The sequence below is a fragment of the Scyliorhinus torazame genome, chromosome 16 (genome assembly GCF_047496885.1).
Source record: "Scyliorhinus torazame isolate Kashiwa2021f chromosome 16, sScyTor2.1, whole genome shotgun sequence".
Classification (NCBI taxonomy): domain Eukaryota; kingdom Metazoa; phylum Chordata; class Chondrichthyes; order Carcharhiniformes; family Scyliorhinidae; genus Scyliorhinus; species Scyliorhinus torazame.
Window position 1 is genome coordinate 159,353,824 of NC_092722.1, and position 14,356 is coordinate 159,368,179.

The 14,356-nt window shown below is 44.1% G+C and overlaps 1 protein-coding gene across 9 annotated transcripts in view; it reads right to left on the reverse strand.

The window, feature by feature from the left end:
• LOC140393171 (pleckstrin homology domain-containing family A member 1-like) overlaps nucleotides 1-14,356 on the reverse strand; it is a 123,597-nt gene that overhangs the window by 80,203 nt on the left and 29,038 nt on the right. For all 9 annotated transcript variants that reach the window (XM_072479301.1, XM_072479303.1, XM_072479299.1 and 6 more), the window contains exons 2-3: nucleotides 4,881-5,041; nucleotides 66-122 (exon numbers count right to left, since the gene is read on the reverse strand). In XM_072479301.1, the coding sequence (XP_072335402.1) occupies nucleotides 66-122; nucleotides 4,881-5,021 (198 nt within the window). In that variant the 5' untranslated portion in view covers nucleotides 5,022-5,041. The remainder of the gene's footprint in view (nucleotides 1-65; nucleotides 123-4,880; nucleotides 5,042-14,356) is intronic.

Here is a 14,356-nt window from a genome sequence, read left to right on the forward strand (position 1 = left end):
TCTGCATTGCAAAATGCTACCATTTTGATTTTTCTATCTACGAGACAAACAAATCCAGTAATTACCTTAGAAATGTATGTAAGTTTAAGAGCCCCAACGTGTGATGCTCCTGACGGCAGATTCTAAAAATTAAGCAAATGAAGATGCAACAGTAAAAATGACAGCAGTACTAGCCTTTTCAGATAATACGTTTACTTGGTTTTAAAAAGAGATCTGCTGCATCCAGCTATTAAACCCTTTTCTACCAAGATTTCCTCCAATCAGCTACTTATGTATGATGTACTAGTAATCAAATTACTAAAGTGAATCAGTATTTTCTAATATGAAAGCTAGTATGAATGGAGACCATACCATCGGGAGAGTTAAGGACAGGGGAGGGAGCGTGGTGCCGAGTGGGGTTGGCATCAATGGAGTCTTCAGGGACTTCTACGAGGAATTGTACCCATCCGAGCCCCCACGGGAGGAGGGAGGGATGGGCCGTTTCCTGGACCAATTGAGGTTTCCAAAGGTGGAAGAGGGACTGGTGGCGGGACTGGGGGCCCCGATTGGGCTGAAGGAGCTGATCAAAGGGATAGGAAGCATGCAGGCGGGGAAGGCACCGGGGCCGGACGATTTCCCGGTCGAGTTCTATAAAAAATATATGGGCCTGTTGGGCCCGCTGTTAGTTTGGACCTTTAATGAGGCACCGGAGGGGGGGGGCTTTACCCCCGACGATGTCCCGGGCACTGATCTCCTTGATCCTGAAGCGAGACAAGGATCCCCTGCAATGTGGGTCTTACAGACCGATTTCCTTGCTAAATGTAGATGCCAAGGTGCTGGGGAAGGTCTTAGCCACGAGGATTGAGGGCCGCAGATCATCCATGAAGACCAGACTGGGTTTGTGAAGGAGAGACAGTTGAACACGAATGTGCGGAGGCTTTTGAACGTTATCATGATGCCGGCGAGGGAGTGGTGACGATGGACGCTGAGAAAGCCTTCGATAGGGTAGAGTGGGGGTACCTGTGGGAAGTGCTGAAGAGGTTCGGGTTTGGGGAGGGGTTTGTCAGGTGGGTTAGGCTGTTGTATGAGGCCCCGATGGAGAGTGTGGCCACAAATAGGAGGAGGTCCGAGTACTTTCGGTTGCACCGAGGGATGAGACGGGGTGTCCCCTGTCCCCCCTGCTCTTAGCACTCGTGATTGAACTCCTGGCTATGGCACTGAGAGAGTCAAGGAACTGGAGGGGGTTGGTGCGGGGTGGGGAGGAGCATAGGGTGTCGCTTTATGCGGACGACCTGCTACTGTATGTGGCGGACCCGGTGGGAGGAATGCCAGAGGTAATGAGGATCCTTAGGGAATTCAGGGACTTTTCGGGGTACAAGCTCAATATGGGGAAGAGCGAGATGTTCGTAGTTCAGCTCGGGGACCAGGAGAGAGGGATTGGCGAGCTCCCACTAAAAAGGGCAGAGAGGAGCTTCAGATATTTGGGGATCCAGGTGGCCAGGAGCTGGGGGGCCCTGCATAGGCTTAACTTTACAAGGCTGGTGGAGCAAATGGAGGAGTTCAAGAGGTGGGACGCGTTGCCGCTGTCCCTGGCGGGTAGGGTGCAGTCAATCAAAATGACAGTGCTCCCAAGGTTTTTGTTCCTGTTGCAGTGCCTCCCCGTGTTTATCCCGAAGGCTTTTTTCAGGCAGGTTAACAGGAGTATAATGGGGTTTGTGTGGGCGCGAGCGACTCCGAGGATGAGAAGGGTGTTCCTGGAGCGGAATAGAGATAGTGGGGGGCTGGCGCTGCCCAACCTCCGAGTACTACTGGGCCGCCAATGCGATGATGGTGCCCAAGTGGGTGATGGAGGGGGCTGCATGGAGGAGGCTGGAGATGGTGTCCTGGGTGGGCACGAGTCTGGGGGCGCTGGCAACGCCGCCGCTGCCTCAAGGGAGGTACACTACGAGCCCGGTGGTGGCGGCCCTCAAAATTTGGGAGCAGTGGAGGCGGCATAGGGGGGGGAAGTTGGGGCCTCGGCGTGGACCCCATTACGGGGGAACCACCGGTTTGCCCCAGGAAGAACAGGTGGAGGGTTTTCGGGGTGGCACAGGGCAGGGATACAAAAGTTGGGGGACCTGTTTGTGGACTGGAAGATCGCGAGCTTGGGTGAGCTGGAGGAGAAGTACGGGCTCCCCCTGGGGAACACCTTCAGGTACTTACAGGTAAGGGCATTTGCCAGACGGCAGGTGGTGGAATTCCCGCGGCTACTGCCACGCACAGTACAGGACAGGGTGCTCTCGGGGGGGTGGGTGGGAGTTGGGAAGCTCTCGGAAATGTACCAGGTGATGCAGGAGGAGGAGGAGGCCTCGGTGGTGGAGTTGAAAGGTAAGTGGGAGGAGGAGTTGGGAGAGGAGATCGAAGAGGGGACGTGGGCAGATGCCCTAGGGAGGGTGAACTCTTCCTCTTCGTGCGCGAGGCTCAGCCTCATACAGTTTAAGGTGCTGCACAGGGCACACATGACCGGGACAAGGATGAGCAGGTTCTTTGGGGGTGAGGACAGGTGTGTTAGGTGCTCAGGGAGCCCAGCAAATCACACCCATATGTTCTGGGCATGCCCAGCGCTGGAGGAATTTTGGAAGGGTGTATCGAGGACGGTGTCGAGGATGGTAGGATCCAGGGTCAGACCGGGCTGCGGGCCCGCAATATTTGGGGTGGCAGAGGATCCGGGAGTGCAGGAGGCAAGAGGCCGGAATTCTGGCCTTTGCACCCTGGTAGCCCAGCGAAGGATTCTCCTTCAGTGGAAAGATGAGAGGGACCCAAGCGTGGAATCCTGGATCAGCGATATGGCAGGGTTCATTAAATTGGAGGGGGTGAAATTCGCCTTGAGAGGGTCGGTACAAGGGTTCTTCAGGCGGTGGCAACCGTTCTTAGACTTTCTGGCAGAACGATAGACATTGGGGTCAATGGCAGCAGCAGCTCGGGGGGGGGGGGGGGGGGGTTATTTTTGTTTATGTTATTTACACTGGAGGGTCTGTATACACCTGTTGTGTTAAGTCGGGGTGTTAATGTTAATTTATTTTTTATGTCCGGGGGTGTTGATTTTTTAGATTGTGTTTTGTATTTAACCCTGTTGGGTTCTTTTTTCATTCTCATTTTGTTATTGATATTTTATGAAAACTTTTAATAAAAATTATTTTTTAAAAAAAGAACTCTCACAGATTTGTCAGACACTACCTCCCTTTGACGAAGTCATGCTGACTCAGTTCTATTTTATCATGCACTTCCAAAGTACTCCACAATCTCATTTTTATTAATGGACAAATCTTACCAATGACCGAAGTCAGGCTACCCAGCCTATAATTTCCCGTCTACTGCCTCTCTCCCTTCTTAAACAGCGGTGTTACATTAGCCACATTCCAGTCCTCTGGGATGCTCCCTGCCTCCAGTGATTCCTGATAGATCACCACCAATGCCTCCAAATCTCCTCAGCTCTCTCTTTTAGAACCCTGGGATGTAGATCATCCGGTCCAGGTGAATTATCCACCTTCAGACCTTTCAGTTTCCCCAGAACCTTCTCCTTAGTGATGGACACTGCACTCACCCGTGTCCCCTAATTCTCCTGGAGCTCTGGCATCTCACTGGTGTCTTCCACCTTGAAGACTGGTGCAAAATAACGATTCAGTTCCTCTGCCATTTGTTGCCTATTATTACTTCTCCAGTGATCCACGTCTATTTTTGCCTCTCTCTTAACTTTTATATATTGAAAAAAAACTCTTCCTCTCTTCTTTATTACTAGCTAGCTTGCTTGCACTCATATTTTATTTCTCCTCCCTCCCCCCACCCACCCCGCTCACTTTTAAAGGCTTCCCAGTCCTCTGGCTTCCCACTAATCCTCATCAATTTGTATGCTTTTTCTTTTATGCTGTCTTTGACTTCTCGTCAGCCATGGATGCTTTGTCCTCCCCTTAGCATGTTTCCTCCTCCTTGGATGAATTTCTGTTGTGCCTCCCAAATAACCCCCAAAAAAACCCTGCCATTGCTGTCTTCCCTGCTAGGCTCCCTTTCCAATCAACTCTGGCCAGCTCCTCCCTCATATCTTTGTAGTTACCCTTATTTAACTGTAATACAGTTACATCCGAGTCCAGCTTCTCCTCTCAAACTACAGGGTAAATTCTATCATATTGTGGTCACTGCTCCCTCAGGGTTCCTTCACCTTGAGTTCCCCGATCAGGTCTGCCTCATTACACATCACCAAATCCAGAATTGCCTGTTCCCTGGTAGGCGGTCACAAGCTGCTCCAAAAAAACATCTCTTAGGCGTTTCACAAATTCCTTTACTTGGGATCCACGACCAACCTGATTTTCTCAGTCCACCTGCATATTGAAGTCCCCCATGATCATTGTAATACTGCCTTTTTTACATGCCTTTTCTATCTCTGAGATATGAAACTAAGATGGGTTTATGCAAGAATTAATCCAGTACTAAACTCAATATCTTTTAGGGCTCAAAGTGACTGCCTTACATGCAAATGTATACTTTCAACTGCTCCCTCGTTGGCGTACAACTTTAAAGTGGCCTCATCAAAACATGAATTGTGTATGAGTAAATGTGATCTTTACCATTATTGAAAAACATACTTTGATATAGTCTGTGTTGAATGACTGAGCTGAGTTTATGTATATAACTTAGTTTCTGATACTGAACAATTGCTATCTTCAGGTTCACGAATCAGTAATGGGTTTTTAAATGCATACTCACACATCATTAATACTGAAACCAGAATAATTCCATACCTGCCATTTACATTACATTTTTCTCTGAATTTTAATATCCAGTGCAATACTTCCAATATTGAACTGCTAGAAGTTGCACAATATGGTAATAGTAGGACACAGTTGTTAACAATGCAAAACACTGACCTGTGGATTATCCATGTACCATAGCAAACTGTCTACCCGAGTGTCCAGTATAAAGTATCGACGCAGAAATTTTCCACTGTTTTCATTTTCTTCAATGTCTAGGAATCCACAAATGCGATTCTGTCGATCTACATAAGGCATTTCTGATGCTCCACATCACCCTGCAAGAGAAATAAACTTGTCTCAACTAATGCCTTACAAACTGACATAATTTGTAGTGGAATTCAAAATGTATAGTACCACTTTGTTTTTCCCTTTAGTAAAATGTTATGACCTCAAATATAAATGACTCAGTTGTGGAGTGCAGTGTCGAATTTCTCAGAAGTTAGTGCAATGGACTTCACACTGTGCAATGCATTTGTTAAAGTAATTGGACTTACGACGAAAGTACATTTATAATAAAAGGATTGACATGGCATAAAACCATATTATTGACTCATGTAGCGTATTTGTTTAAGATTTATTCTCAAGAAGGCGAATGCATTCACAACCCCAGCATAAAATGCATACTGGAAGATTTATTTGCCCCCCAGTTGCCAACTTCTGAGGTGACAGAATATTTGCAGACAGGAACATACCACTGCTGGCATGCGAATGCACACAGCACCCCCATGTAATCTTTGCACTTCATCTTTCGGGAAATCTGAACCCTCGATGTGGAGATCAGGTAAACTAATACTTCACACAATTAACGGTTGGGTGGTTCACAGGGAGCCAGCCTGAAGTTAACACTCTCCCATTACTCCTTCTCTCCATTGCCCCTCCCTAAATGTTCACAGAACCATTTGGGCTTTGATTCAGCAATTCCTCATATCAAATAGCATAACTTTGGAAATTTAAATAGAGTGGTAATTAAAACCATGGCACATCGGTGCTCAAACAGATGAACATTTCTATTTTTCTATTTTACCAGCCTGAAGAAACAAACCATCATGGTTATGCGTTTATGCAAGGCAAAGGAAACTCTTGGTCCACAGTACTGATATTACCACAGTCGTATATAAATTCAGGCAAAATATTAAATTGAATGTGTACAATTCATATTGTACAGATCATTTTAATGGCTTCAGATTGCAACTTTTACAGTTAAAAGCTTTACAAAACTGTAATTCAGCACTTAGAATCATAGAGTTTACAGTGCAGGAGGCCATTCAGCCCAACGAGTCTGCACCAGCCCTTGGAAAAAGCACCCTACTTAAGCCCTACACCTCAACCCTATCCCTGTAACCCAATAACCCCACCTAACGTTTTTTGGACACCAAGGGCAATTTAGAATAGCCCAATCCACCTAACCTGCACACCTTTTGTGGTATTATAGGTATTACAGTACCTGGTAGGCTGGAGCACCATTGGTGGAAAATGTATGCTTTCTATTGGTTATAATGTATGGTAGATCTACCCTGCTAGGCGGGGTATAAGATCCCATGCTGCCCCAGCAGCCTGCATTCTGTACCTGAGCTGCTGGGGGAAACATCCAGCTTATTAAAGCCTTCAGTTGGACTACAACCTCGCTTTAGTGGTCACGGATCATGCATCACCTTTGGACTGTGGGAGGAAACCAGAGCACCCGGAGGAAACCCACGCACACACGGGAGAATGTGCAGACTCCACACAGACAGTGACCCAAGCAGGGAATCGAACCTGGGACCCTTAAGCTGTGAAGCAACTGTGCTAACCACTATTCAACCATGCTGCCCGAATCATCAAATCATCTACCATGCCAAATGTTACAAAATTAGGTTGAGTTATATGTAGTATATGCAGTAGCAGGTTGAAATATTTCAAGTAAATGACAACTCCGTAGAATCCAAAAAATATTTGAATTGTGCCATCCTTCCACCAATCAATAGGGAAAACCTGCTTAATTCTGATCATGGTTAGTGTTTTGAAGTAACCACGGTTACAGTACAGGATCCCAGAAAGTTCATACATCAACACTGGATTTTAATCTTGCTCACCAAGTAAAACTTTCTGGACCAAGTCTTGTTTCACACTGCTTAGTAACACAGATTGCTTACTCGAAGTTACCACCGTACATTGTGAACAATTATGTTGAGATTCAAACTCAAAAACCCATCTCACTATATACAAGGCCAACCTGTAAACATTTTATTCCAGTCGCCATGTCGCAACTAAGAATGGGAATGATTTTGTTTTTGCATGCATTCAAAGAAAGAAATACTAATTTCTCATCTGCAAATTCCTCTTCTGGTCAGTATCACTTAGCCTATTTTGCATTTTGATAGGGGGGGGGGGGGAGGAGAGGAGAGTAGTATGCAATGTACTAGTACAAAAATGCATCCACATAATCAAAGTTATCAAATCACATTCCTGGTTTTGCAGGTGATATAAATTGACACCAACTTAAGTTATACGGATGGTAACGTATTACATATAAAAGTACTTAAAACAATCATTTCCCAAGTGCAAGGTTTCTACTCGGATTGTATCCTGCACATGCAGTTCAGTCTCATTAAATTCAGACTAATCACGCTATTGAAGGAAAAGCTACTCTGGTTGCTGGATTCACAATTGTTTTGAGCAAAGCTGCAACATGAAATGTGTCGATCAGGTTTACAATAGTATTCAGCTAAAACTAGTTTACAAAAGTATTAATGGAAATGTCATTATAAAAAACACACAATTTTCTAGCAGAGCAATCTACAAACATCAAATTCCCTTCTCAAATTACCTGTGTTTACCATTAAAAAGTATGTTCGTGATCAATTTTAGTTACTTATACTCCCTGACAAAATCAAATTGCAAGCTGAGATTTTATGCAAAAACCTTCCAAAGTCTCCAAGGGTTAACTGGGATCTTATTTATTTCAACTTTACGGGAATTCTGTGACTAATTTTGAGCCAACTAGAATAGTTTCCAGTAATCATCACTGCTGACATTTTTAAAAATATAAATGTGGCATTGCTCCATACACATCAAAAGGAAATAATAAATTACTCTGTTCGTATTCAAAGCTTACTGAATGAATGCGAAGACTTCTTGTGCAGCATGCAAATAAGCTTTTAAAATGCAATTGCATGCCTGGAGAAATGATAAGGAGACTGAAACAATGGTATGCCTTATCAAATAAAGTAAAATATACAACCCAGACCAACTAGTTTGTGCTAACGTTTGTACTCTATACCAGTGGTTCTCAAAGTGGGTTCCACAGATACCTACCAGACTGACTCAATCTGTAAATAAAATGGGCAAGTAATGGTATTGGCCAATGGGAACTGGGCTAATAAGCAGCAGCTAGAGCCAGAAAAAAACATGTTCAAGAAGCAAGGATAGTGTGGGTGAGATTAGGCTATGAAGACGACGAGCAATATTGGTGATAGCAGGTGCTGTGAACAGTGATGGCAACATTCAGGCCGCCTTCTAGTCAGCATGGATCAACAAAAATAATAAAAACCCATCCGTTCCTTCCTCCCTGGAACTACTGCATGTTCCTGGGCATGCACACAAGATCAAGCTGGTTGGCCACATATTGACAACTTCACTCAAGGTCTCAGGTATGTTATGTGGGTGCTCATATCCCAGTGCTGTTTTTGAACAAAAGGTTTTGTAAAGTTGTATGGTTGTGTGTGAATGAGGACACAGGTGATACGTTGAACTGTCTAACTGAAGAACTCCATCGCTATTACAAGCTCTATCTGGGGCAACACGGTGACACAGTGGATTAGCCCTGCAGCCTCATGGCGCCGAGGTCCCAGGTTTGATCCCGGATCGGAGTCACTGTCCGTGTGGAGTTTGCACATTCTCCCCCACAACCCAAGATGTAGCAATTTAGGGATTAAAAAGACTGCTAGCAGCAGCCAAGAGGAATACGCCCATAGCCTGAGTACCTTGTCCCATTCAGACGTAACTCCGCTTCAGCCAGGATAATCCACGCAAGATTATGATCATTCAGGACAACCTTGATTGGCCAGCCATTATCCCATGATGACCTATTTGTACTTTAAGGGAAGGTTAGTTGCTTATGAATGGCATAGCTCTGTTCTTCTGTATAAATGGGAGTGGGCAATCAGCCAAGATAGCAATCAGGATCAAGTCCAGCAAGGGATATCCTTTGTTTCAGGAGGAGAGCGGAGCTTAGAGATAGAGAGATGAAGAAATGCTGCTTTGAACAGTTACTTGATGACAGATGCATTGGGACCAATAACCAGGGAGAAAAAACTGCTTATTTTGTTTGAAGGTTATTAGGGACAAATAGGTGACTGGAAATGGGTCAAGCATGACAAGAGATCTGCTGTAGCATATACATCGCTTGACAAACAAATTCCAAGGACCAATACAATACCTTTTAATCAAAATACATTTCCATTTGGGGGCACAGTGGTTAACACAGTTGCTTCACAGCTCTCAGGTCCCAGGTTCGATTCCTGGCTTGGGTCAGTCTGTGTGGAGTTTACACGTTCTCCCAGTGTCTGCGCAGTTTTCCTCCGGGTGCTCCGGTTTCCGCCCACAGTCCAAAGATGTGCAGGTTAGGTGGATTGGCTATGCTAAATTGCCCTTAATGCCCAAAAAAGGTTCGGTGGGGTTACTGGTTATGGGGATAGGGTGGAATGTGGGCTTAGGTAGGGTGCTCTCTCCAAGGTGCAGACTCGATGAGCCGAATGACCTCCCTCTGGACTGTAAATTCTATACACTTTCTCATATAATTTTTTGATTAATGTTTGAGGAACTACACTAGAACAATACATGGAGAACTTCTTGAGAGTATTCATTCCCCAACAGAGGGTGTGGGAGGACTGAAAGAGTACCGGTTTAAATGGAATGGTCAGGGGGAAGCATTACTCTATTGGTCTTGAAGAGGCAAAAGGATCTCAATGGAGGGTTGAGTGGGGGAGCATCATTGCTCATTTCCCACACAAGCTTCACATTCCACATCATGAGTTATCACCTACACTATTCCATTCACTTACATATCCAGCTCATTTGTCATTTCCCTGGCCGCCAGTCACAATAACCAGAGACCAGTTGTCATTATGTTTCTGAAGCCATTAACGCATATTTAAAAAATTAAAAGTTTCCATCTTTCCTATTAAGCACTTCCCCCACCACCCTCTTCCACATGCACTTAAAGTAACCATTGCTCCAGCCAATATCTTATCCATTGCCAGGTTCTACCTTGACTTAAGCTTAAGTAGCAGTTTTAAAAGCTTTACTTAACAAACAAGGACTGTTAAATGACTTTCATATGGGACACAATTCTGAAAAAAGTTACAATTTAAACTGAACCAAGATACTGTAACATCTTCCACATAGGTGCAAGGTGGCTACTGGAGGCCTATAATTTACTCTTGCAATTTGTAAATATTCAGTGCAAGCTGACCAAGTGCAATTCCAAATCCCTTTCAAATTTTAATTGGGTCATCACGCATGGGGTATGGTGGAAAAGCATAGCTTCAAGGTACAAGAATATGGTTGGGCCATGTGTTTCTAACTGGAACTGATTCATTACAGTCAGTGCTTCCACAGCCATGGCCCCGATTCTCCCCTCAGCAGCAAAACATCAACACTTACCAATGACTTCCCAAAAATCCATACAAACCTGAATGGCCAGTTTAGCACAGGACTAAATTGCTGGCTTTGGAAGCAGACCAGAGCAGGCCAGCAGCGCGGTTCAATTCCCGTACCAGCCTCCCGAACAGGTGCCGGAATGTGGCGACCAGGGGCTTTTCACAGTAACTTCATTTTAAGCCTACTTGTGACAATAAGCGATTTTCATTTAATTTTCCAACTGCAGTGAAAACTTCCACTTCTTCCAGCAGGGACGACCATTGGAACAAGCAGTGGTGGAGGGGGGTAAAGGGAAAATGTAGGGGTGCAGGTGTTGCAGGGGGAAATTATGAAAAACATTTTTATTCACAATTACAAACCATCTTCATATTTTCTGGAAGACAACACAGGCATGGAGGACTGACTCCTTGATTTACATCTGTAATGATCAGCAGTAACATTTTGAACAGAAAATCCATGCATTGAAGGGAAAAAGGCAAAGTTGCCAAACAAATGGTCCCTGCTGCTTTAAGAATAGGAACGGCCTAACAATTGGCATGGGCACTTTTGGGGCACATCGCAACTTCCAGATTTCAGTGTAAATGAGATCACAAGTTAAAGCACCTTTGCATTCCTCAATAGTGGCAAACTTGTCAGCGCTCACTACTCCTGAGAAAGGAAAATCCAAGCCATTTGTCCTCATCTCTTAGGGCTTTGTTAAAGATTCTTTGAATGATGTAGTCCACCATATATTATGGCTGTCTGCAGTCCTCTTGACATTTGAGATGATAATATTTCTGATAATCCGCTGCTGTATTGAGGTATTGTTGTATTTTTGGTCATGATACATGAAATGTAACACTCTAAACTATTTTGAGATGCTGTCAAACGGAGAGGTTCCGAACTTTTAATCAACACACAGGCTCTAGATAAGAGTTATATTTAAATATGCTTAAAAGTTAAAGCCTGTTTAATGGGGTTCAAATTACAGGATGGCAAGGCTGCTAAGCAAACATTAGATTTCAAATTAAGAATTTAAAACAAGTATCCCGTGGACAATAAAGATAATATTCTGGTGGCCAGCTAGACTCAATTGCTGCTGCAACTATGTCATTTCAACTCGGCAGGGATCATTACCTTCTTAGGCTGCTCCACTTGGGCATCTTCTTGAGGAGGGGGGGGGGGGGGTAAAGAGAGGAGTGTGGGACAAAATGCAAAGGGGTTCTATTGATTAAAGTCACGACACCAAAGCCGAATAGCATGGTGTTCTTAATTATTTTGAAACAAAACTTAAATACATGGTGTACTCATTCATTAATCTTTTACTTCTAAACTTGACTATTCCAATGTACTCCCACATTCTATCCACCGTTGAGGTTATCCAAAACTCTGCTGCCCATGTCTCAACTCTCACTGAGTCTCACTCACCCGTCAACCGTGCGCTTGCTGACCTACATTATCTCCCAGTCAAGCAAAGTCTGATTTTAAAATTCTCATCCAGTTTTCAAATCTCTCCCCATCTCTATAATCTCCTCCAGCCAAAACCCTCAACTATCTGACCTCATCTAATTCTGACCTCTTGAGCACCCCAATTTTAATTGCTTCACCGGTGGCCATGTCTTCAGCTACCTCAGCCCAAAGCTCTTGAATTCCCTCAATACATTCTATCTCTCTACCTTGATTTAAGACTGTCATTTTCAAACCCAGAGTCGCGACCTGCGGGTGGGTTGCAGCACCATGCATCGCGGCGTTCCAGATTGCAGGGCCATGCATCACGGCGTTCCAATCGCGGGACGTAGTGCCCAATGGTGTGACCAGATTTAAGTATGCCGGTCGTGACCAGCTTTCAGAATGCAGGCTGATCAGTGCATGTGTGCCCCCTCAGCAGTCCTCAGGCCCAGAGTCCTGCGAGGCAGTCCGCTGACCCAGGAGCAGATTTCTTTATTTAAATCGCTCGAGTCTTCCGGCCTGGAGCGACAACAGAGAGCCAGTCACACGCCCCAGACACTGACATCACATGTTCTGGGTACGAGAGAGATTCCTCCATTTTGAAGCAACCAGCATTGCATGTGTGAACTCCAGGGCCTCTGGTGAACAACCCATGAAGAAGCTGCTGAAAACAGCAAATAAAAGCTGCATAAAGATGATCACTTGAGGTGTGGGTTTATTAATTGTGCCACTGCAAATCAGGATTCAAAAGTTCATGTGGGTTAAATGCAGGGAAACACTGGCAAATGAAAGTTTAAAACCCTCAAAACTCAAGGTGTGGCGAGTTCGAGTTGATCTTTTTCAACGGATGCAGTGAGATCCTAAATCATCAGCTGAAGTCATTATCAGAAATGTAACATTGAATAACAAAGCAAGAGGTCACGAGGACCAGGTAGGTTCACCGGTCACATTAAAGGCAAATGAAAATAGTGGGTCACGAGGTTCGGGTGGCATGGGTCCCAAAGTATGCAAAAATATTTGAAAAACAAGTCTTTAAGACACTCCTTCAAACCCACCCCTTTGACCTAGATTTTGGTCATCTGACCCAGTATCTTATGTGACTCAGTGTCAGATTTGTTTTATACTGGTCGTATGAAGCACTTGAAATGTTTCATTACTTTAAATGCTTTTTATAAAGAAAGACGATGTACTGATTGAACCAAGTGGCTCCCATCACATATCTTGTGCTCGGTTTCACTTTGTAAAAAAAGTAGCTTTCAACTCAAACCAAACTCTTTCATTTGATTACTCAGTCCACCTTTTGAAGCAAAGGCAAATTACGAAAAAGTCTCAAGATATGTGGTTCAATTACAAAAAGGTACTAATATTCATCCAAGTTATGCATCTCACGACAACCCTTTTATTCCATGACTCAATCTAATGAACAGGTTTGAGACAAATTTGAGGGGGGTGGATTGGCATTTTTCTCTGCACCAAAAAGTCCACTTGGTGTGTTTCTTGCCTGATGCAAGGATAGATCAAAAGAGATGCAATGGCAGATATTCAAGGGGATATTTCAGAATACAAATAGATACATTTAAAGAGAAAGAAATATTTCAAGGGGAAGACCCACCATCCATATTCAACTAAAAAAGTTAAGATACCAAACTTAAAAAAGCATATAATTACGCAAAGACGGATGACAGGTCGGCGCAACATCGAGGGCCAAAGGGCCTGTACTGCGCTGTAATGTTCTATCACCTCTTTTTAAGTCCCTATGCTGCAAGTCTTCTCGTCCAGGGTACTGAGTCTTTAGTCCCATTAGTTTTCTTGGTACTTTTTCCTCTAGTATCGTGCTTGCTTTAAATTCCTCTGTCCTTTTTGCCTCTTTAATTTCTACTATTCCGAGGATGCTTTCTATGTATTCTACAATGAAGACAGGAACAAAATATTTGTTCAAAGTCTGTTATTCCCTTGTTTCCCCATTATTAGTTCCTCAGTCTTACCCTCTGGACCAACACTTATTTCAACTATGCTCTTCCTTTTTACATATTTGTAGAAGCTGTTACTCTGTTTTTATAATTCCTGCCAGTTTTTTTTAAATCACACTTATTTTTCCTTCATTATTTTCTTAATCATTCTTTGCTGGTTTCTAAAATGTTCCCAATCTTCTTTTGTTTCAATTTGATACAATTCACAACTTCCTCAGTCAGCCAAGGATAGCACATCCTTCTGTCTTTTAAAAAAATATATTTTTATTTGAAAGTTTTCATTTTTTACACTGTACAAGAGAAGGATGAAACGGTTATTATTTACAATTTACACGCTGTTCCTCTTCGGAACCCCCTCTCCACTATCCTTTTATTCCCCCCAGCCGCTCCCCTGCCCCTTTTCCACTGCCTCTGGGTCTTATCTTCGGCCCTTCCCTTCACCATTTGTTTTGTTCTTCTGGTTTTGTGAGGGGTTCTCTGGTCTGTGCGTCAATCTCTCCCTGGGTTCCCTACTGCCGTTTCCCCCTGTTCCCGTTTGCTTTCTGTAGCCCT